This window comes from Lutra lutra, chromosome 7 (genome assembly GCF_902655055.1).
Source record: "Lutra lutra chromosome 7, mLutLut1.2, whole genome shotgun sequence".
Lineage (NCBI taxonomy): Eukaryota > Metazoa > Chordata > Mammalia > Carnivora > Mustelidae > Lutra > Lutra lutra.
Genome location: NC_062284.1, coordinates 107,954,266 through 107,978,430, shown reverse-complemented (window position 1 = coordinate 107,978,430; position 24,165 = coordinate 107,954,266). Strand labels below are relative to the sequence as shown.

Below are 24,165 nucleotides of genomic sequence, written 5' to 3'. Positions count from 1 at the left end.
AGATCTCCTTAGCAGAAAACTCAGTAATAGTTTCTCTATACCAAAAATGAATCGCTTTATATGACTAATCATGAAAAAGACTTTTTTTTCTTCTTTGATACAACTTTGATGTTTTTAGAACAGTGAGACTTCAACAATCACAGAGACATGAAAAGCAAGTTGCTATCTTATCTTAGTAGACATCAGCCATGTAAGTTAGTCCATGCTTCTTGGGCCACAAGAGAGCTAAGCTCTATTCAATGATACCACAGTTACTGATATAGATCAACTAGCACTGTCTTAAAAAATGTAGTCCTATGTCTGTGTTTGTGCCAATACCAAATAGCTGGGTCAGTTTCACTAGTAGGTATAACATTCTGCATAGAATGATCAGTTAATAAATGTTAATGAGTTACTAACCAAATCACTTAGTTAAAACATAGCTAGGTATTATAATGAATAGAATAAAAAGAATAAAAGCAGCTCAAATATTCCCAGTGAAATATAGTATTTGTTTTATTCAATAACCTACAGTTTTCAGATAATTAGAAATTTCTGCCTTAAAATAAATAGCTAGCCTGAAATTAGATTATTCGTTCACAGCAATTCTTAGTATTTCCTAGCTTAAAATGCTGAATGAAAAAAGTATCCACTTGAAAGGAACCTCCTTCTATTAATGAGTTAAGTGGGGCTAGTGCAACAAAGTTACCTCTTATCTACTTTGAACGTATTTTCTAATGTACCCAGAGAAGGCTACTGGGCAAAGAAAGTCATTTTTATGGCACACTGATCCTCTCAGAAATGAGACACCTTTCTAAGAAAGTCACTGGGTATGAATGGAAGGAGAATGTAGTGTCAATTCCTTGAGAGCTTTATGGCAGGAAAGAAGTACCTAAATGATAACACTTGTAAGACTATAAGGAGAAAGTCCTTCTAAACACAAAATGAAAACACAAGCTATGTGATCCAGATACGACTTTATCATTTTGATTAACAATCACAAATTCCTGATAAAGTATCTCAAAAATAAGTACTTCTGCTTTCCTCCAAAACTAGAAAGACAAGTATTAAAGAAGTAACAGCTAAATTGTTTAAGTTAAGACAAATCTCTGCATACACACAGTTCTTCCTTTACAGAATATATTCTAATAATGCCATCAAAGTCGTTATAGCTACAGTGTGCCTCCTATCTATGTGCCTATATACATATACAGTATTTCTGATCTGGATTTCGGCAAAATTCTTTGTAAATTTAACTCATTTTAGAGGAAGATAGCTTTTCAGGGATCATATGAAAGCATTCATTTCTAATAAAAAAGAAGAAAATACTTAGCAACCAACCAGCTTTAACTTATTTTTCTGAATGACATCTTTATTTTCCTTCTGGTACATCTCCATTTTCTTTTTGGTGTTGTCCAAATCCACATTGTTGGTCAAGTTGAAAACTGCATGAGATAGGAAACAATGACATAAAATATAGTTTTAATACAAATCCTGAGTAGATAAAAAAAATTCATCAGAGTGACTTAATTCTTCAGATTACTACTTACAGCTCTTTTTATGTTCTTTTACCTACTGGCTATTTTAGAGGCTTATTCTAGTTCAGCAAATGTGTTTTCAAAGCCAACTGTAAGACTGTCAGACTACCACACAGAATATCTAAACCTTTAACTCACCCCCCAGAAAACCTAAGATATATGCTTGTCATAATCATATTAGATTTGATTTTTAAAGGACCCAGTCTAACTTTAAGAAGCATATAAAAGATTACTTAAGTTTAAGTAAAAAGAGTAAGTCTGTAATCTACTACACTGGTCAGAATCATACTGAAAAGAATCTGTGCTCCACAAACAGAAAAATTATCCAAAAGAATAAAAAATATTATACATTTGTATAATTTACAGCAAAAAAGACAAATTTCTTTTAAGGTTTTATTTATTTATTTGAGAGAGAAAGAGAACACAAGCAGGGGTAAGGAGAGAAGGAGACTCCCCACTGACCAGTGCTCAATCCCAGGATCCTGGGATCACAACCTGAGCCAAAGGCACACACTTAACCAACTGAGCTACCCAGGTACCCCCAGAAAAACAAGTTTTATTCACATTCCAATGGTCTCCAACATGCTGGATACAAGCCTGAATTATTTCCCACATAGTCTAGAATAGAGTATAGCTTAACTAGTATAGCTTAACTAGTAAAGAATAAACTGGCACCCAAATTTAAGACTGAAATAATTTCATGAGAGAAGCCACTGAGGTATGTTCAAAAAAGTGATAGGCTTTCAATGAGATAGAATTTTTAATAATTTTTAATTTTTAATAATTTTATATTTTTATATAATTCTGACTCTAAATAATGCCTTACTCCCTTCTAAGTTTACATATATAAATTAGTCACTATGATACTCTGAATAACAACCAAAAGCACCTCTATTGGTATATACAAATTCATATTATAAATACTAACCCATTACCCTATCCTTTACAGTGTTTACATCAACCTGTCTAAAGAAAAATCTGTATCATTCCCTATGCTGTACCTTATATCCCTGTGACTTATTCATTCCATAACTCAAAGACTGTATTCCTACTCCCCTTCACCCATGTTGTGAATCCCCTCTGGCAATAATCAGTTTGTTCTCTATATTTATAGGTCTGATTCCACTTTGTTTATTCATTTATTTGTTTTTTAGATTCCACATACAAGTGAAATCAGATGGTATGTCTCCTAAGGCAAGTGAAACAAAAGCCAAAATATAGCATTGGGACTATATCAAAACAAAAACTTTTTTGGACAGTGAAGAAAACCATCAACAGAACAAAAGGGCAACCTGCTGAATGAAAGAAGATATCTGCAAATGATATATCTGATAAGGAGTAATACAAGTAATTTATAAAGAACTGATACAACTCAACACCAAAAACACAAATAATCTGATTAAAAAGCAGAGGACCTGAATAAACAGTTTTCCAAGGACGACATATAAATGGCCAACAGATACCTGAAAAGATCCTCAATATCACCAATCATCAGGAAAATGCAAATCAATACCACAATGAGATATCACCTTACACCTGTAAGAATGGCTAAAATCAAAAGAGAGATAATAAATATTGGCAAAGATACATTGAAAGAGGAACCCTCATCCACTGTTGGTGGGAATGTAAATTAATATAGTAATTATGGAAGACAATATGAAGGTTCTTCACAAAAGTAAAGCAGAAATACCACATGATCCAGTAATTCCACTACTGGGTATTTACCAAAGAAAACAAAAACACTAATTCAAAAAGATATATGCACCCCTATGTTTACTGCAGCATCATTTACAATAGCCAAGATATGGAAGCAACTCAAATGTCCATCAATAAAGGAATGGATACAGAAGATATGGCATATACAGACAATGGAATATTAGCCATAAAAAAAGATGAGATCTTGTCATTTGCAACAACATGGAGGGACCTGGAAGGTATTACATTAAGTAAAATAAGCCAGACAGAGAAAGTCAAATAGTTCCTAGGCTTTTGAATTATAGAGGCTTATAGTTCTGAAAAGTAACATTGGGAACCAAACATAGGGTTACCTTTTTTTGTTGAGTAAAGCATCAAACATACTCTAAAGACCAATCTGATCCTCAAAAGGCCAAAGGACTTCAGAACATCAACTTATCATAATCACTGTTAAAAACCCAGGCTCACCTACATGTGTAGAAAAAAACAGAACCAATCATCAATTCTATTATATGCAATTTGAAAACTCCGGGAGAAATTAGGGAAACTGAGAAACAACAGCCCTCTAGCTACCTCTCCAGCTTTTTTACCACAAAGTAGAAAAGAAAATAGTAATTGTGGTAAACCAGGGAATCTGGTTAATATGCAACATAAGGCACTCCGCATAAATCCCACTCTGGCCCCCAGAAAAAACTAAGAAGGAGGCTCAAAACTACCAACTGCCCTTAGAAAGTCAACTGTGACCCACTTGTAAATGCAGTGTGATTCTGCTATCTTTGCCAATCACTCACAATCGACTCCTTGTATTTAACAGGTCATCTATTGAGCCACCAAATCCAATCATCTTTTACTTTTTACTTTATTAATTTTTTTAAATAAACATATAATGTATTTTTATCCCCAGGGGTACAGGTCTGTGAATCGCCAGGTTTACATACTTCACAGCACTCACCATAGCACATACCCTCCTCAATGTCCATAATCCCACCACCCTCTCCCTACCCCCCTTCCCCCAGCAACCCTCAGTTCGTTTTGTCAGATTAAGAGTCACTTATGGTTTGTTTCCCTCCCGATCCCATCTTGTTTCATTTATTCTTTTCCTACTCCCCAGACCCCCCACGCTGCATCTCCACTTCCTCATATCAGGGAGATCATATGATAGTTGTCTTTCTCCGCCAATCATCTTTTATAACTTCTATCATCCTCAGTATCTATGCCCACTTAACAATATCGATCACTTATTTTTCCTTAGGCACTTTCTTCTCTTGACTAATTTAATACATTCTCCTGATCGGTCTCCTACTACTCCAACTATTCCTACCTGTTTCCATCTCTGGTTCTTTTTAGTCTCTACGTAATCTGTATGATTCTGGTTTTTGCCCTCTTTCCTTCCCTCTCTATTCCTTGGGCAATCTCATCACTTTCCATACTTTCAACCAAATAAATGCCAGGAAATGCTGACACTATTTCAAAGTGCATTTCAGAAAGCCAAACACATAATTATCTCCAAATTTGTTCCTCCTTGTTCCTCCTTGTTATATTTGTTCCTCCAAATTTGTTCCTCCTTGTTATAATCTGTTATAATGATTATCCTACTAAGACACCAAGATTTAACATCTTCATCTAACCCCCTCTCCTTTGCATTCTACAAACAACAGATGCTACCACCAAAATCTCTTTAAAGCTGCCCTTATTCTCAAAGTGCCCTGACAATATAACAAGCCAGATGGTATTTCTCCCAGATCATTTCTAATAATCTCTGACTTAACTTCCTATCTCCAGAATCTTTGCATCTGATCCTACACTCTAACCCAATTCATAACATACAATGCTGTCACACTAATATTTCTGAAGCACACCTCTAATCACCTTGCACCTCTACCATCCTATAGTCCTCTCCTCCCTTCTGCCTTTCCCCCTTTTACTAGAAAAAAAAATCAAACACTTTTAGAATTCAGAACCCTTCACAATCTAGCTATAACTATTTTTCTCTCTTCTAAATAAAGACCTCTCCTGAAAGCAGACAGTCTGCATTTCCCAAATGTCCCCTACATTTCCTATTCCAGTTCCTTTGATCACACCATTCTGTCAGAATGCCTGATCTCCATTCTTACTACTGAAATTATACCCAATCTTTAAATGTCTACCCCAAAACTACCTTTTCTATAAAATTCTCCCCAACTTCCCTAACTAGAAAGAACTTCCTTCTCTTATAAATGCTGAAAACATTATTTACAGCTTATACAAAAATATCTTTCTACTACATATAATATGTATACACATACACAATGTTCTTTTTTTTAAGATTTTATTTATTTATTTGACAGAGAGAGAAATCACAAGTAGGCAGAGAGGCAGTCAGAGAGAGGAGGGGAAGCAGGCTCCCCACTGAGCAGAGAGCCCTGATGCGGGGCTCGATCCCAGGACCCCGAGACCACGACCTGAGCCAAAGGCAGAGGCCCAACCCATTGAGCCACCCAGGCATCCCCACAGCATTCTTTACTTACACTTTATCTTGCACTCAAAGACCGTATTTTATACAATCTCTGTATTATCCAGACATAAGGAAAAAAGTGAGGAAAGGAGACAAGAACTCAATGATTATTTATTCGGGTCCCAACACAGGTGCTGCGAGCATACAAAGAATTTCCTATTTTCAAAGACTAAAGATCTCTCATTAGGGAGATCACCCCAAAACACATAAACTTAAGTAATAATGTAGGACACTATACGATCAAGTGACAACAGGGAAGAACTAAAATTACCCTGCTTCATGCATTAAATAATATCTAGCACTGTGCTAGCTGCTGAAGAAATATTTATTAAAGAAATAAAGAAACTGTCCTTCCTTTTAACCAATTAACCTTACTAAAACAAAGTACTGATTATGTCATTTAGTCACTTAGTTCACTCACTGCTTCTGCGTCCACAATGCCTTGAAAAATGAAAATCTAATGCTTTTCCCTCTCTACTCTGAGTTCTGCAGATTCCTCAGAGCCTCTTCAAGAACCAATGGGAAGGGACGCCTGGGTGGCTCAGTGGGTTAAAGCCTCTGCCTTCGGCTCAGGTCATGATCTCAGGGTCCTTGGGATCGAGCCCCACATCGGGCTCTCTGCTCCGCAGGGAGCCTGCTTCCTCCCCTCTCTCTCTGCCTGCCTCTCTGCCTGCTTGTGATCTCTCTCTCTCTCTATCTGTCAAATAAATAAAATCTTAAAAAAAAAAAAAAAAAAAAAAAAAAGAACCAATGGGAAGACTAAGCAATTCCACCCAGAGAGGCTTTGCTTCATTTGTTTGCTTGAAGTGATCTCTTCAAAATTTTACTTGAAGAATACACTCTACACTGTGTACCAAGTATCTATGAAGTACATATGACAGGCACTATGTCCAGCATCTGGCCTAAATACATCACTTAATCCTCCCAATAATCTTATGAGATAGGTACTTCTATTATTCACACTTTACAGATAAGGTTTAAAGACATTAAATACCTACACCCAAGTTATACAGCCAATAAATGTTGTAACCAGGATTTTAACACAGACTATCTGATTCCTAAGCCTGAACTTCTACCTACAATACTGGTTGTATTGTTCCTCTCAATGCCAGAAAAACACTGCTAGCACAGTTCAGCTCTTCTGCACCTGCATAGGCTCCACACTTACCTACTTCCAAACTGTGATCATATTGCTCCCAGAGTACCAACCTCAACCCAGAACTATGGATATCCATATCTGCCTCAGCACTCTATATCCCGTTTAAGCACCAACTCTTCTTTATAACTCACTTTGCAGGTACAATCTCTCCATCCCTGAATGCCCACAATATATTGTTTAATATCACACTGGTGACACTTACCCATTTTCTACCCTATAAAATTATTTTCAATGTACATATCTATTTGACCCAACAGAGTATCAACTGAGGGCAGATTCTAGGTCTGATTCATCTTTATCACTCCCAACACTTCAATAAAAAATTTCCAGTACATACCCATTAAAATGACCAAAATCCAGTACACTGACAACAACAAATGCTGACATGGATGTGGAGGAACAAGAACTCTTGCTCATTCCAAGAGGAATGCAAAATGACAGAACACTTTGGAAGACAGTGTCTTACTTACAAAATTAAACATACTCTTACCATTTTATCCAACAATCACACTCCTTGGTATTAATCCAAAGGAACTAAAAAATGTCCACACAAATGTGGATAGCACATACAAATGTTTATAGCAGCTTTATTCACAATTGCCAAAGCATGGAAGCAACCAACATGTCCTTCAATAGGTTAATGGATAAACTGTGGTACATCCAGACAATGAAATATTATTCAGCACTAAAATGAAATGAGTTATCAAATCATGAAAAGACAAGGAGGAACCATAAATGCGTTATTTCTGCTAAGTCGAAGCCGATTTGAGAAGGCTACATACTGTATGATTCCAACTACATGACAGTCTAAAAAAAGGTAAATCTACAAAAACAGAAAAAGATCAATGGTTGCCAGAAGTTAGGGGAGGAAGAAGAGACAAAAAGGCAGAGCATAGAGGAATTTTAGGGCAGTAAAACTATTCTGTACAATACCATAAGGGTGGATACGTATCATTATATATTTGTTCAAACCCATAAAACGTACAACATGTACAACACTCATATAAACTATGGTCTTTGAGCAATAATGATATGTCAATACAGGCTCATCAATTATAACAAATTTACCACTCTGGTGGGGGGATGCTGATAGCAGGGAAGTCTGTGCATGTGTGGGGCAGAAGGTATATTTAATTCACTTAATTTTGCTATGACTCTAAAACTGCTCTAAAAAATAAAGCCTTTTAAAAAGCTCTAGTAAGAGCTCAAGAAATACTTGTGGAATTACCACAAGAGGAAAAAATAAACTAATGCTAATGTTTATAATTACCTTTATAATTACAGATTAAAATGGATTTTATAATTACAGAATTGAATATAATTACAGAATTGAATTCTGTAGAATGGCAAAGCAAATGGATACAAAGTACAAGAAAAAAATTATCTTGGTTTCTTTTGGTTATAAATCTGAGAAGTAAAGGTAATCAAACTGATATCCTATATTGAACTTTAATAGAATATTTAGACCAGTTAAAGAAAACACAAAGCTTATCAGCAAGCTGGACAGTGTAATACTGATCTAAGTTTTCTATTAAGTAAAACCCAGAAATAGGTAAAGTTGAAACCTAAGTGAAATTCATCTGTATACAATTTTTTCTCATGCTTATTAAAAACTTTATAATCAATCCCAATAAAACTGAAATAACCAATTTATTTCTTTTTTTTTCATTTGGAAAGCCAAGGTAATAATAAAATTTATAATCATAAATAATAAATAATACATAAATCATAAATAATATAAATTGCTTCCCTTAAAAAGAAGAAAAAATATATATATTTTTAAAGTAAAGTACTATCTTAAAAAATTTTCAGATGAAGCAAGCTTCATTCATGCCATAATGGTTCAGGTTGGAATAATAGTCTTGAAGAAAAAAGAATACAAGATAATTTTCTGTAACAATCATCTACCCCTTTATCTGGCTGTTGGTATAGCTCAGATGTTGACCTGCCTTTAGTCAAGTATTAAAAGGCAACAAAAAACCTATTATATTTTCTGAAAGATTTAATGTTATTTAAGAACAATTCTAAAGTCTTTTTGACATCCAGAATTTATAATTAGAGCCCTTAGGACTTTCTCACCCTTTCAAAATAAGCATACCCTGAACCAAAAGAATAATCTATTTATTATGAAACTAAGAACAAACCTTTGAGATAAGCCCTGGGGCCAAAAGGAAACAAGAATTTTTATGTTTAGATTGTCATAACCATAGAAAGGAGCTTATTGTTAATGCTGTAAGAAAGTTCATCTTCATGTGTGCCCCTTCTATTATAATTTTTATGCCATCATTCAAAATTACAGTATCTTAAAATTTTTATATTTGTGACATTGAAAGGATTCAAAATGAAATTTATTTAACCAAATGACCAATCCCCAACTTCTATATCCTCAAACACTGACTCCTTAGCCTCTCTATCAACTCTATTCCTCTCACTCTAGGCCTAAGCATCTTCAATAGCACCCTTTGACCTTTATAACTGAGTTTAATCTTCTTTAAGGTCCTTCAAAATATGGCCCCAATCTACTTCTTTTTCTTTCATCTCCTACTGTTCCCCCAATTACCATCCCATGTTCTAGACACGGACTAGTAACTACTCTGAGACTAGCAAGCACTTTCATGGGCTCTGAGAGTAAGAAAAACCTATGTTCAAAATTTGGCTCCATTATTTACTAGCAATGTAATCTAAGCTCCCTTTATCTCTTCTCCATATGCAAAATAAGGAATAAAAGTGCTTCTCTCAGAGTTGTGAAAATTATGCAAGATAATATGAATACAGCATAGTCTGGCACTTAGCAGGTGCCCATTAAATTAACATTTTATACTTCTGATTAACAGAGATAGCCAATACAGATATAATGGACACTGAATTAATCATCTTTGAAATCATGAATAAAACACAAAGCAGATAGCTACTGAAACAAGATTTTAAAAGGAAGTTTTATTTATACCATAACAATTAAAACAAATGCACACTACTATGTGGTGCGGCCACACCCTAACAAAACTTAAAAGTGCTAAAACTAGTCTTTCCATCATTACTTCACTCTCTACCCAACAAAACAATAAAAAATACTGCCTGTTCTCCAGCTTTTATCTTCTTGATTAATACTATACTACTACATAAGATCATCAATTTTAACTCATCCCTGCCTGCTCTACCTCACTACCTATATCAAATTAGTCCTTGAATATTCTGTCTAAAACATCCCCTTTATCTACTCTACCCCCCTACACCCTACTCTCATTATATCCCTGTGACTAAAGTTAGTCTCATTATTTCTTATCCAAATTGCTGTAATGGTCCCTTAAAAATGTCTCCCAAACTCAAAGCTCACCTGTCAATAATCCACATCACTACCACACTATCCTGCTGACTCACTATTGACCATAGAATAAAATCTTACCCTGACAGCACAGCTTGCAAAGCTCTCATTAACTCAGATCTAGTCTGTTTCTCAAGCCTCATTTCTAGTCATTCCCCATGTTCTAGTTACTTATAACATTACTTGCTCATTCTCTAATATATTCAATACCCTCTATCTCTGTAATTTTGTCTTTTGCTAGAAATGTTCTTCCATCCTCTTCCCACCTGGTAAACTCCTATTTCATCTTTTAAGGTCAAATTCAAATATGACCTCTTCTCTGATCAAACTATACTTCTATTTCCCAATGTTGAATTGTTATCAGTATTCCCATAACACTTTATAAATGCCTATACTATCTTCACATTATATTATAGTTATTAGTTTACATAATTATTTTTCCTCTTTAGAGTCTGCCCTGCAAGTAAAGTAGTTCACATAAAACAATTAATATTTGCTGAAGTTCAGAAAATAAAGTCTAAGTCCAAGAGGCTAGACCCCAAACTTCATCAATATCTTCAAATATAATCAGAATGGCTCTTTATCCAGCATGATCAAGATTAGTAGCTGGGGGCATGGGTGGCTCAGTTGTTAAATGTCTGCCTTCCGCTCAGGTAATGATCCCAGGGTCCTGGGATCAGGCCCTACATCAGGCTTCCTGCTTGGTGGGAAGCCTGCTTCTCCATCTCCTGCTTCCCCTGCTTGTGTTCCCTCTCTCACTGACTCTCTCTCTCTCTCTGTCAAATAAATAAATAAAATCTTTTTTAAAAAATTAGTAGTTGATTACTTACAAAAGTCTGTTAAGGGAGGGCAACACACGTACATAGTCCTTAAATACTTTAACTTGAAACATATATAGTAAGTATACAGTCCCTCTCTAACTTAATGACATACAGCCAATGTCTAGTCTTTAGTTTCTTTAACTGCATCTTTCTTATATAAACCATACTTGTTATCTATATTGTTCAGTTTCCATTTTCTAAAGCAGGAACCTTCACTTGTGTACTTTTTTCCCCCAACCATATAAACTACTTGATTAAATTACATAATTACAAGTATAAATAAATAAGGCCTGGTTACCAATGCAAACAACTCTCAGTATACAAATGAACTAAAGAGAAGTACAGAGATGAATTGAGGACATCTTCTAATGAACAAGGTTCATCATGTATTCTTATGTTTTGGGCTTCAATCAGTGTATTTTATGGAAGGACTGGGAAATGTCAGTTACCCCAATACGTCAATTCAGTGGAGGTAGGTTAAGAAAGCTTCGACATAACTGCAACTGAAGACAGTCCTTCATGAATACACATGATAGCAGAATCACATTCAAATTAAATACTCCAAGACAGTTTTCTTACCTGGTAAGGGAAGAATTCCATATGGTACAGCTGTAATAGCCAGTCTTTCTCTTACCTGTCAATCCTGGCTCCTGCTTCTGGACATAAACATGGTCTTACCTATGGGTCCCCAGTTGTTCATACCTTCCAACTAATTCATCCCATAGAAAAATATATATGTTTAAAAATAACGGCTCGAGGCACCTGGGTGGCTCAGTGGGCTAAGCCTCTGCCTTCGGCTCAGGTCATGATCTCAAGGTCCTCGGATCAAGCCCCACATTGGGCTCTCTGCCCAATAGGGAGCCTGCTTCCCCCTCTCTCTCTGCCTACCTCTCTGCCTGCTTGTGCTCTCTCTCTCTCTCTCTCTCTCTGTGTCAAGTAAATAAATAAAATCTTTAAAAAAATATAAAATAGGGCGCCTGGGTGGCTCAGTGGGTTAAGCCGCTGCCTTCGGCTCAGGTCATGATCTCAGGGTCCTGGGATCGAGTCCCGCATCGGGCTCTCTGCTCGGCTGGGAGCCTGCTTCTCTCTCTCTCTCTGCCTGCCTCTCTGCCTACTTGTGATCTCTGTCTGTAAAATAAATAAATAAAATTAAAAAAAAATATATATATATATATATATAAAATAAAAATAAAAATAATGGCTCAACCAGAACCTTATTCTAGAATCAAGATCCCCGCCTCCCTTCCCCACCTTCTTTGTCCTTTGATTTCTTTAGAGTAACCATCCTACCTGCCTGCTTGGACTTGTAACCATGTTGTACACCTTGCTCTGTGACATCTATAATCTCCTTTCTCTCTGTTGCCTGACCAGACTCTTAACTAATCACATTGCCTTTAGAATAAATGCGAGCTGGATTTCTTCCTGCTACTATCCAAGTGCCTGTCCTATACTTATTATCTATGTACAGCCAGAATTCTACACTTGCCCAGTTCTTAAAGAATTCTTTCAGTTTTCTCAGTTGAGATCATAACTTTTCTACTTTGCCTTAGCACTACCAATTCTACCATTCTACCACTTTTTCAACTAAAATCCAAGCCACTGATGGTTGCTAAGATTACAAATAAAGTGCAATCAATACAATTAGAATGAAAAAACAATGGCTCCAAGGCACTAAAAGATTCCACAAAAAGGTTAAGTTATATTCTGTACATGCTATTTGCTATGACATAACAAATGAACTTAGATATTTTAGAAAAGTTTCCATAACAGTTGAAATAAAAAAAGTCTCTGGATTTTTCTGTTAGTAAAGAAGTTAAAGGCATCAGAATATTCCATTTCTCTATATAAATCTTCTAATGAACAATCATTCTGTTATATTCATATTTTAAATATGAAACAACATAAATACAGCTTGGTTCCCAGGTTTGAGAGAAGAAAAAAGATGATTTGTTTAATTCTCTAAGTCTCATTCTTATTTCCACAATCTGTAATTTCTGTATCATTTCCAAACCTGTACTGAGTAATAATAATTATGGCAGCTATAAAAAAATTAATTTTATTAATTGATGTGTAACAACTTCCAGGCTTTTTAACATCTGTGAAATCTTACATAAGAAAGTAAAAATAGGGGCACTTGGGTGGCTCAGTCGTTAAGCATCTGCCTTCAGCTCAGGACATGATCCCAGGATCCTGAGATCGAGCCCAGCATTAGGCTCCCTGCTCTGCGGGAAGCCTGCTTCTCCCTCTCCCACTTCCCCTGTTGTGTTCCCTCTTTCACTGAGTCTCTCTCTGTCAAATAAATGAATAAAATCTTTAAAGAAAAAAAAAAGCAAAAATAATTCTTTCTTTTGATGAATGTATCCTTCCGACTAATCACAAAAGAAAGAAAAGGCGCTAAGATTACTCTAGCCTCTGATTCTAGAACAATACTAATAAAAGAATGCCACTTCAATAGTCAACTGCTTCTATTTTCAAACTACTGTATGGACAGAGACATAAATGATAAAAAACATATGGCTTTAGTCATCATACACAGATAACAGAAATCCTATTTTTAAAAAATCTGTGTACTTTTTCCTTGTGTTTACTCTAATGCCTCCTGAACATACAGATGATATATACAAATACAGCCTTTCTTCTCATCTATAAACTGATACTATTGCGGCACCTGGGTGGCTCAGTTGGTTAAGTGTCTTCCTTTGGTTCAGGTCATGATCTCGGGGTCCTGGGATCAAGCCCCGAGTCAGGCTCTCTGCTCAGCAGGGAACCTGCCTCTCCCTCTCTCTCTGCCACTCCCCTACTTGTGCTCTCTCTCTCTCAAATAAATAAATAAAATCTCAGAGGAATAAAAGTGATACTATTTTTCCTGAGACAAAACGTTTATTACTTAAATATGGCTTCAATTTAACAAACATGATTAAGTACAACAGAAAGTAAAGAGGTAAAACATCAGCTATCACAACAAAACTTATTAGAGATTTTGTGTGAGATGTTTATCTTTTAGGCATGTAAAAGATAAAAGCATACTTGGGTATCATATCAAAAACACAAGCATCAAAAAACATACCAATTTCTTCCACTTCTTCCAGGAAATCATTATATTCTCTTAGACTAGGAAAGTCTTCTTCTCTTTTATTGTATCTTCAACAGAAGAAAAAAATTCAACATATTACATATCTCTTGCTTTCAATATTATCTAATTGGTTTCTTTTTACATATTTTATTCATGATATATAGAAAAGGATAGTTGCTTACTGTGTAAAACACTGTTTTCTTGACACCATGTTTATAACTAGACCAAGAATGTTGTTCTTAAATTCTTACGATTATAGAGAAGGAACAGAATCAAGAAAGAATGATAAAATATGTTAAATCCTTCTAAAACTTAGGGAAAAGAAAGAAAAAGAAATTAGGGGCCCAATTTACTTCTTATAAATAGATTTGCTAATTTTCAGAAACCTAAAAATTAATTAAAAAAACACCTTCCTATTTTTTATGACAATAATGGTCTGAAGAATACCAGATCAGGAAATTCTGTAAATACCGTAATGTCCTTGTGAAGAATACGAAAATGACAAGGGATAAATAAAAATAAATAAATATAAAAGAGACTATCTAGGGCACCTGGGTGGCTCAGTCGATTAAGCACCTGCCTTCAGCTCAGGTCATGATCCCAGGACCTGCAACTGAGTCCCACATCGGGCTCCTTGCTGGGCAGGAAGTCTGCTTCTCCCTCTACCCTACCTCCTGCTTGTGCTTTCTCTTTCTCTCTCTTAGCTCTCTCTCACGCTCTCGCTCTCTCTCAAATAAATAAATAAAATCTTTAAGAAAGAAATAAAAAACAAAAGAGACTATTTCCCAGAAGCAATACATATGAGCAGCCTGGGACATCGATAAAGTAACACATGTTAAATACCTAGAAAGATGCTGCTAAAACACTGGCGAACTACAGGGCACGTGGGCGGTGTAGTTGGTTGGGGTTCAAATTCTTGCTTTGGGTTCAGATCACAATCTCAGGGTTGTGAGATCGAGCCCCACATCAAACTTCTCGCTGAGCACAGAGTCTACATGAGATTCTCTCTCCCTCCCTCTGCTCCTCCCACTTCTGCTAGCACTCTTTACTCTTTCTCTCCAAAATAAATAAACAAATCTTTAAAACACTGGTGACCTAGGTTGAAACATATACCACCAAAAATAATACATTAAATTTATATATTAATTCATTAAACTTCAAAAACAATAAGGTGACTTTTAATAAAAGGACAGATCAAATAAAACCCAAAACTATTCACAAAGAGTAAAAACGAAGGGCATCTGGGTGTCTCAGTCAGTTAAGCAAATCAGGTTGTGATCCTGCGATCTTGGGATAAAGCCCTGCATCTGGCTCCCTGCTCAATGGGGAGTCTGTCCCTCTCCCTTTCCCCCTGCCCCTCTCCCTGCTTGTATGCTCTCTTAGTCTCTCTCAAATAAATAAAATCTTTAAAAAAGAGTAAAAACTAAATTATAAATGAAAAAGATACTATAAAAAATATATTATGTACATACATATATGAAACACACATATATGAAAACAAATTATAGGTAAATATATTATGTACATACACAGATACATATGAAAACAAATTATAGGTAACATTACTTTCTTTAAGATTTTATTTATTTATTTGACAGAGAGATCACAAGTAGGCAGAGAAGCAGGCTGAGAGAGAGAAGGAAGCAGGCTCCCTGACAAGCAGAGAGCCCGATGCGGGACTCGATCCCAGGACCCTGAGATCATGACCTGAGCCGAAGGCAGAGGCTTAACCCACTGAGCCACCCAGGCGCCCCAGTAACATTATTTTCTCTAATAACTTCAAATCTCAACTTAAATACCTCCAGAGGCCCTACCTGGTATCAGTGACCCAACCAACACTCAGTCACTAACTTCATAATATTCTTCTCAATTTATAAACACATAGTTGTTTAGTTTGCCTGCTTTATTATCTATCTCCATGCAATCCTATACTATACTGAAAGTCTTATGAAGGCAAGGTTCATAGCTATATTACTCACTTTGTACCTAGTGACTAATATGTATAACACAGCGCTTGTACACAGAAAGTACTCAATATGTATTTAACTAAATTAAAAAACAAACAGTAAATAAACAAATTGTAAAGCTACCAATCAAAATGATCTACTCTTCTCTAACCAAGGCTAGATATTCTCTAAGTACTTAATAAATTTCTGTTGAACAAAAGCATAGATGAATTTATAATTATTCACTTGCCTAACTGTCCATATTTCCATATTTCCATCAGTTAATAATTATAGCAATTATTGAAATAATACTTAAAGTCCTCTTTGTATACTGAATCAGTCAAACAATAACAATTACATTTTTAGGACTTTTTTCCGAATCTCAACCTCCTTGTCCACAGTAGGATCTTCAAAGAGTTGTACCCTGAAGTTGCTCTTTCTAAGTGGAGTGCCACATTCAGGACAGTTTCCAGCTCCTCTCATAAACAGTAAATCCACACAACTTTCACATCTGTAAGGAGAAAATACAAGGTAACCTTTAAGCCAATACTCAAATCCAGAACAATTTTGTATATACTTTACCATTTTGGTTGTTTTGGTGGTTTTTTGTTTGGGTGTGTTTTTCTGGCAGGGGAGCAGAGACAGGAAAATTAATCATTGCTACATAAAATTCTCACACACAAAAAAACTTTTAGATAGTATTTATTTACATTTGGAGCTTATTTTTTAAATACAGGTATCCAAATGATGCCAGTTCCATTTTACAAATTAAACAAATTTGCAAATTAAAACAACTGAGTTGGGGCTAGGCAGATTCAGAGGTAGCAGGATAGGGAAAAGTCAAAGAGGCATGTAAAAGAATGGTCTGTGGTCACCTCCATTCTCAGTCCAGGCAAGAAAGGCCTCTACCAAAGGCCTCTAACAAAGAAAGGTTACACTTTAAAGCCCTCAGCAGACTAGAATCACTAAAACAAAGACTTTTTTTTCTCTTTCAGCCTTATAAGGAAGTTTTTTTTTGTCTTGAGGTTTTTTGGGGGTTTTTTTGGAAAGTACAGTAAGCAACTGAACAAACAGGAATTAAAAGGGAGAGGTGCTAGCTGAAAGAGGGCTTCCCTACCCCTGCCCTGCCCCAGGCCAAAGGAGAAGGAACTGATGGTACCCCAGAATCTACAGATAAAGGAAAAAAATCACCACTGCTTCTGCTCTGAGAACTCATAGAAGGAATGGTCCCTTATGAAAGTTTTAATCAGTTAAAGTTGGCTGCCCAAAATCCACCAGAAGAACCGCATTCCCTCCTTTCTTCTTGGGAAGTACAATTTGGGAAAGAGTATAGAATTTCCTGAAGTCTTAAGTTGGAAAAACAAGGACCCAGAGAGGTTAGCTTCTCTATACTGGATTCCTAGAGATCTATCAGGATCAGTTCACACTGTTTTTGATGGGTCTGCACCACTCAACCATCCTTGCCCTGTCCCAAGATATCCATGCTACTAATCAGACTAATAAGTAGAAAGCCTGGCTAAAAGAAAATAACAGTTCCTTCAGCCTCTGGGTCTTGAGGTTGCAGCCCTGGGAAGTAAGTGGACAGCATGGGAACTCAAGACTATGCCAAGGGTGTAGCTTAATTCTTAACTAATATTTAAAGATTTTGATATACAGTCCTCTAGTTGTAATCTTGCCCAACTCCACACACATGAGAGCTACAAGAGTCCTAATCACTGTTTTCTTAGCATTGTTTGAATTTTTTTTTAAGATTTTATTTATTCATTCACTCACTCATTCATTCATTCATTCATGAGAAACAGAGAGAGGCGCTGAGGGAGAAGTAGGCTTTCCACAGAGCAGTGAGCCCAACAGGGAACTTGATCCCAGGACCCCAGCCAGGATCATGACCTGAGCCAAAGGCAGATGCTTAACCAACTGAGCCACCCAGGTGCCCTGAAATTATTTATTTATGTGCTGATTTTCTGTAACCTTTATGAAGATGGAGGATATATTTACACTGCATGAGAGCAGGAATCTGGCCTATCTGTTCTCTATCCCCAGTGCCTGACAGATAAGTACTGAAAAAACTATACATAATTTAAAAATGAATATAAGAGGTGAAAAGAGAAAATCTAATGAATAAGGGACACAAGGAAATAAGAATTTTTAAGGTTGGCTATTAGTAAAATAATAACATTTACCTTTCCATGTTTCTATCTTAACAGTGCCACCAAATATTAGAAAGGGAAAAAAAAAAATCCTAAGAGAACACAGATCACAGTTGTCATTATCAAGATCAACAAAACCCCAGAAAATTCACTTCAGGATTCAGAAGGTTGGGAATGGTGTATTTCCCCTAATCTTTGTGGTTAGAGAAAATGAAATCTAATTATAGAAGTTGAAAATGAGCATACTTTAAAACTACACTGACTAAAAATGCCTGCATGGATCAGTCAGTTGAACCTTTGTTTCAAGTCAGGTCATGATCTCAAGGTCATGGGATTGAGCCCCAGGCTGGGCTCTGCACTGAGCCAGAGTCAGCTTGGGATTCTCTCTCTCCTCTCCCTCTGTTCCTTCCACTCCTGCTGTCTCTTCAAAATAAATAAATCTTTTTAAAAATAAATAAATAAAACTACACTGACTAAAGATATTTATAAGCAGGGAGCCACCAAAAATACTCAAAAATACCAAACCACAAATAGTATTCTATATTTCAAGGTCTTGGAGAGTAGACTCAGTTGATAACTCATTTAACAAGACAATACAGGGGCACCTGGGTGACTCAGTCAGTTAAGCTGAGATCAGGACCTCCAGGTCCTGGGATCAAGCTTCCTGCTCAGCAGGGAGTCTACTTCTCTCTCTCTTCTCTCTCCCTGCTCTCCCCACCACTCATTCTCTCTCTCTTTCTCAAATAAATAAATAAAATCTTTAAAAAAATTTTTTTTAAAAACAAGGTAATACAGAACACTAAGATATTTCTAAAAGTTATACTGTATATTAGATATATTGTTTCCACAATCAGTTCTATATCTTTTTTTAAAAATCTACTTTAAATCATAAGGATTTCAACAGTATTTAAGAATTTTTTTTTAAAAGTCTCTGCTTTTTTTTTTTTTTTTAAAGATTTTATTTATTTATTTGACAGAGAGAGATCACAAGCAGGCAGAGAGGGAGGAGGAAGCAGGCTCCCTGCTGAGCAGAGAGCCCGATGCGGGGCTCGATCCCAGGACCCTGAGATCATGACCCGAGCCGAAGGCAGCGGCTTAACCCACTGAGCCACCCAGGCGCCCCGTATTTAAGAATTTTTAAAATAATTTATTTTCCTATACAACTTTCTCCCTTTCTGATTTAACTGCTATAAGAACAAATAACTATTTTCTTGAGCTCAAATATATAAGCACACAGAGAAAAAAACTTAAAGCTCTACTTCATTCTATTCTCTATCTCACTTCCCACAACTAACATACTACTTTTAGAGTTTATATGACCAATTTTTCTACATATTTATAAAACATATATTTATAAAGTACTTACACAAAGATTAGTTATATAAAAAAGAACAAAAGAAAAAGTTAATAATTGCTAATTCACTGCATCTGGCAACAGAGCAACCAAAACAGCAGCATATGGACAATCTCTGGCCTCCAAGAGTGCAAGAAAGTTTTTCATACAAAATCTGATATTTTCCAGAGCACAGGAAAATTTGCTGGAAAAGCCGAAATCCTTAGTCATTACCAACTCTCAAAGATATCATTATGGTTTCCTCTTGTTTTTAAAAAACCAGAATGGTGCCCACCTTCTTCTCATTCTAAACAACGTATTTTTAGATTTTGTTTTCTTATATGAAGATTTAACTGCTTATATTCCTTTCGCAAGATTTTTTAACTGACTTACTTCCTTTTCTTTTTCAAAAGGAATTATTACTTCATGCAGAATTTCAATGCCTATTAAAATAGATTAGCTGACTTAAAAAAGGTAAGTAATTATACATTTTGTATTTAAAGACTGTCTCTGAAGTCATCTAGTTTTATCGGGACTTTCCATTCTTCTTTCACTCACCGCCTTCCTGAAACAACTCAAAACAGAAGTCTGTGGTCTTGGGGTACTCAGTTTAGAGTCTGCCTTCAGTTCAGGTCATGATCCCAGAGTCCTAGGATAGAGCCCCACATGGGGCTCCTTGCCTTCTCCTTCTGCCAGCCCCACTAGTCCCGCCTCCTCATGTGCATGCACTCTCTCTCAAAAAATAAATTAAATTAAGTTAAATTAAAAAAAGTTTATGGTCTTGAAAGATAAACAAGTAATAACTTCTGTTAAAGAAAAAATTTTCCCTATAATAAATTATTCCATAAACTCATGTGTACTGAACTCTATAGGGTAGGAGCTACATATTAATTAAGGTAATTTTTTCTCTCAAAATATGCTACCTAAATTTTCTAAGACTGGTAAGTAACTTTTTTGTAACCTAAGGTTACATTGATATGTATCACTTTATACCTAAAAGGGAATTCATAATCTATCTACTCCAAAGCTTAAGGACAAAAACTACTGCAACATAGTGTTTCAAGATACCAAACAAAGAATTCATCCATAAAAATAGAAGGGATGGCCTGGAAGTGCAAGTGTTAAAACATTATAAAACATTATAAATTTCCCCTCATAGACTTTGGGGAATAAAATTTACTCTCAAAATTAAAAAAAAAGAAATTATGTAAACCCATTTTTTTCCCACTGTCTTAGAACTCAAAATTAATAACTATTCGATCTTCTGTTGGATATTACCATTTAGCATGACAATTTACAACTAAAAAGCAAATAATACAATGCACAAATCCAAATATTATGTTTAAGCCCATTTTGAGCCAGAAAAATAGAGCTATATACAGGGAAAAAGGAAAGAGCTAGTAATTTAGTATAGCTGTGCCAAGAAAACATAAGCACCCACCCCCCCGCAGCAAAAAGTGGATTTGTATCCTCCTCACAGACAGCAAGGACCATGGAATACATCTAATTTCCCTTTTGGCCCTTGTGTCCATAAACTCCTAACCCAAATTTAAATGCTTTCTTGAACAACACTGTATATATATATATTTTCTAGAAAAAGGATGGAAAAGTATGAAGGAAGTTAGAAAGATAACATGTATTAGGGATCTTTATGATTTTCTTTATCCTACAGATGAGGTCACTGAGCACTACAAAGTCAAATAACCGACTTACAATCATATAACTAGCAAGAAGTGACCATGGTCTGCTTCACATTCCACATTTTCTCTTTCAATCTTATCCTTACTCAAAACTTTTACAATAACCTAAGTAACAATCCCCAGTGTCTACCTCCAACACAAATATCTCACCTGAGTTCCTATTAGACACTGCCTACTACACAATTCCTCTTTGATATCCCACGGGTACATTTTTTTATTTAGAAAAAAGTTACCTCGAACTCAATATATCCAAAACCAGTATCTTCCACTCTATTAAGGATACAAAGAAAATAACACAAACTTTGTGCATAAGGGTTCATAATATAGTGATCGAAATAGAAAGAAAAAATAAAATTCTATAATAAAGATATACTCTGAATACTATTATAAGCTCTCAGCCAATAAGCAATAGCTCAACAAATTATACTGCACTCTCTAGGCCAGCAAGCATTAACACATCACACTCCAAATGCTCCAAGCCAATGACTGTTCCAAATGCACTATCCTAAAAGGAGTATTTCATAAAATATGTGGACTTTACTCTTCTGAACCCATTCTTGTTGCCACTGATGAACAGTTTTGACCTAGAATAGCCAAAAAGTGTGTGGAGGTTATAGTATTGGATGCTGAGATCCAAGTTTTGCAGAGACTCAATGTCCCTTCAAATCTGTTGACGAAACAGAGTGAAGGTCAGTTAGAAATTAAAAGGAAAGTCCTCTAGCTAACTTTATGAAGGGCCTAAGAAATAATACTGTACATTGGGAGACCTGATAAACAATTATATTAATAGTAAAGGAACACAACATGACCAGGAACATTCAGAGCTTTAGAGAATTTAAAGAAAATGAACTAGTATACCAAGCCAGGAAGTATCTTTATAGGGACCATTACTATAAGTCTACCTTGGGAAAGCTAAGGGCAAATTCAGTCAGTACTACAAATATCCAGAAAAGCAGGTCCTACACTAAGTAAGACATCCCCTTTACTTTCACAATGATTCAAAGGAACTAAATAAAAATTTACCTAAGTAGGCCAAAGAATATTAATATTATCTGAAAAGCTATCAACAGGTTCCTCCATTTTCCAACTATACATCTATGGGAGGCCATATCAACTCCATGTATTTCAACGGAAATAACATGTAACAATATAGATCACTACAGAAGCAAATATCACAATCTAGCTGTTTTCTCTTAACCTTAAAGGAATTTGCAAAAATGTAAAAAATGCTATCCCAAAATTTTTTGTTTCAGAAAATGTACTTTATAAAAGATTTATATTAATAGGTAATATGTTCATAATTTTTGATGAGTAAATATTTTCAAATTTTCTCAATTTTAATGTCCAATATGGTAAATAATAACATATGATATTTATAAATAAAAGCTCTCAGGGAGTCCTTAGTAATTAAGGTACTGAGACCAAAATGAGAACCAAGTTATATGTGATCAATAAAGCTTTATTTGTCAAGAAATACAATGACAACCTGATTGTGAAGAGGGAGGTATAGAAATGAACCATTTTGAAATACACCAGTGCACTCTAGTCTTCTCAATAAGGCCGGCTCTCAGGTGAAATTAGTTAACCAAAGCCTAACCAGTTGAGGTATTATCAGAGCCTAACTAAACTGGGAGAAGGTAGCAAATTCTAGCCATCGAGTACACCTAACTAGGAGGGAGATAAAACCACTTTGAGACACTTGTGAACTGCACAGTCCAGAAGCATAGGCTCACTAAAATCCTGAAATCCAATCACAATATAGACCACTGCCCTCCCCACAATACCTCGCCATAAAATTACTAAAAGCCTACTTAGAAAAATTCCTTTTACACTATATATCAAAGCTAGCTATCAAGAAAAACTTACAAGCCATACCAAAAGGCGAAAGAACACAATTGGAAGACACAGAGCAAATTCAGAACAGACATGACAGGGATGTTAGAATTATCAAACTAGAAATATAAGGCAACTATAATATGTTAAGGGTTCTAACAAATGAAGTAGACAAGATGCAAGAACAGGTGAGCAATGTAAACAGGGATGCAGAATGATTTTGATGGCCTTATTAGTAGACTGGACACAGCTGAGGAAATAATCCTTGAGCAAAAAAATATACGAACAGAATCCTCGAAAACTGAAAACCAGAGAAAAAGACTGAACGAAGAGAATATCCAAGGACTACAGAACTACAAAAAGTGTAAGATATGTGCAACTGGAATACCACAAGGAGAAGAAAGGCAAAGAAATATTTGAAACAACTGAAAATTTCCACTGTATTAACAATAGACACCAAACCATAGATCCAAAAAGCTCAGAGAACACCAAGGAAGACAGATACCAAAAAAAACCCAAAACAAAACAAAAAAACTCCAGGCAGATCATTACCAAATTACAGAAAATTAGAGATAAAGAAAAAAATGATGAAAGACAGAGGAGGGAAAAACACCTCACTTATAAAAGAACAAAGATAAGAATTACATTTAACTTGGGCGCCTGGGTGGCTCAGTGAGTTAAAGGCTCTGCCTTCGGCTCAGGTCATGATCTCAGGGTCGTAGGATCGAGTCCCGTATTGGGCTCTCTGCTCATCAGGGAGCCTGCTTCCTCCTCTCTCTCTCTGCCTGCCTCTCTGCCTACTTGTAATCTCTATCAAATAAATAAATAAAATCTTAAAAAAAAAAAAGTTCTTTAGAGAAAGAAAAATAATGGGCCAGAAACTCAGATCTACGTAAGTAAAAGAAGAGCACTCAAGAAGAAATAAATCAAGGTAAAATAGTAACTTCATTATTCTTAATCTAACAAATAATATTTAGTTCAAAATAAAAATAGCAACAACATATTTGATTATGTAAGCTTACATATATACATTATGTACATACACATATATATGTGTCAATGTATGATTATATATAAGTGTAATGAACAAGGGCAATAATATAAAAAAAACTGGAATTATTT

The 24,165-nt window shown here is 35.6% G+C and overlaps 1 protein-coding gene across 3 annotated transcripts in view; it reads right to left on the bottom strand.

The window, feature by feature from the left end:
- The window catches only part of MNAT1 (MNAT1 component of CDK activating kinase), a 221,264-nt gene that overhangs the window by 135,902 nt on the left and 61,197 nt on the right, over positions 1-24,165 (bottom strand). For all 3 annotated transcript variants that reach the window (XM_047738909.1, XM_047738908.1, XM_047738907.1), the window contains exons 2-4: positions 16,386-16,538; positions 14,076-14,149; positions 1,321-1,424 (exon numbers count right to left, since the gene is read on the bottom strand). In XM_047738909.1, coding sequence (XP_047594865.1) covers positions 1,321-1,424; positions 14,076-14,149; positions 16,386-16,510 — 303 coding nt within the window. In that variant the 5' untranslated portion in view covers positions 16,511-16,538. The remainder of the gene's footprint in view (positions 1-1,320; positions 1,425-14,075; positions 14,150-16,385; positions 16,539-24,165) is intronic.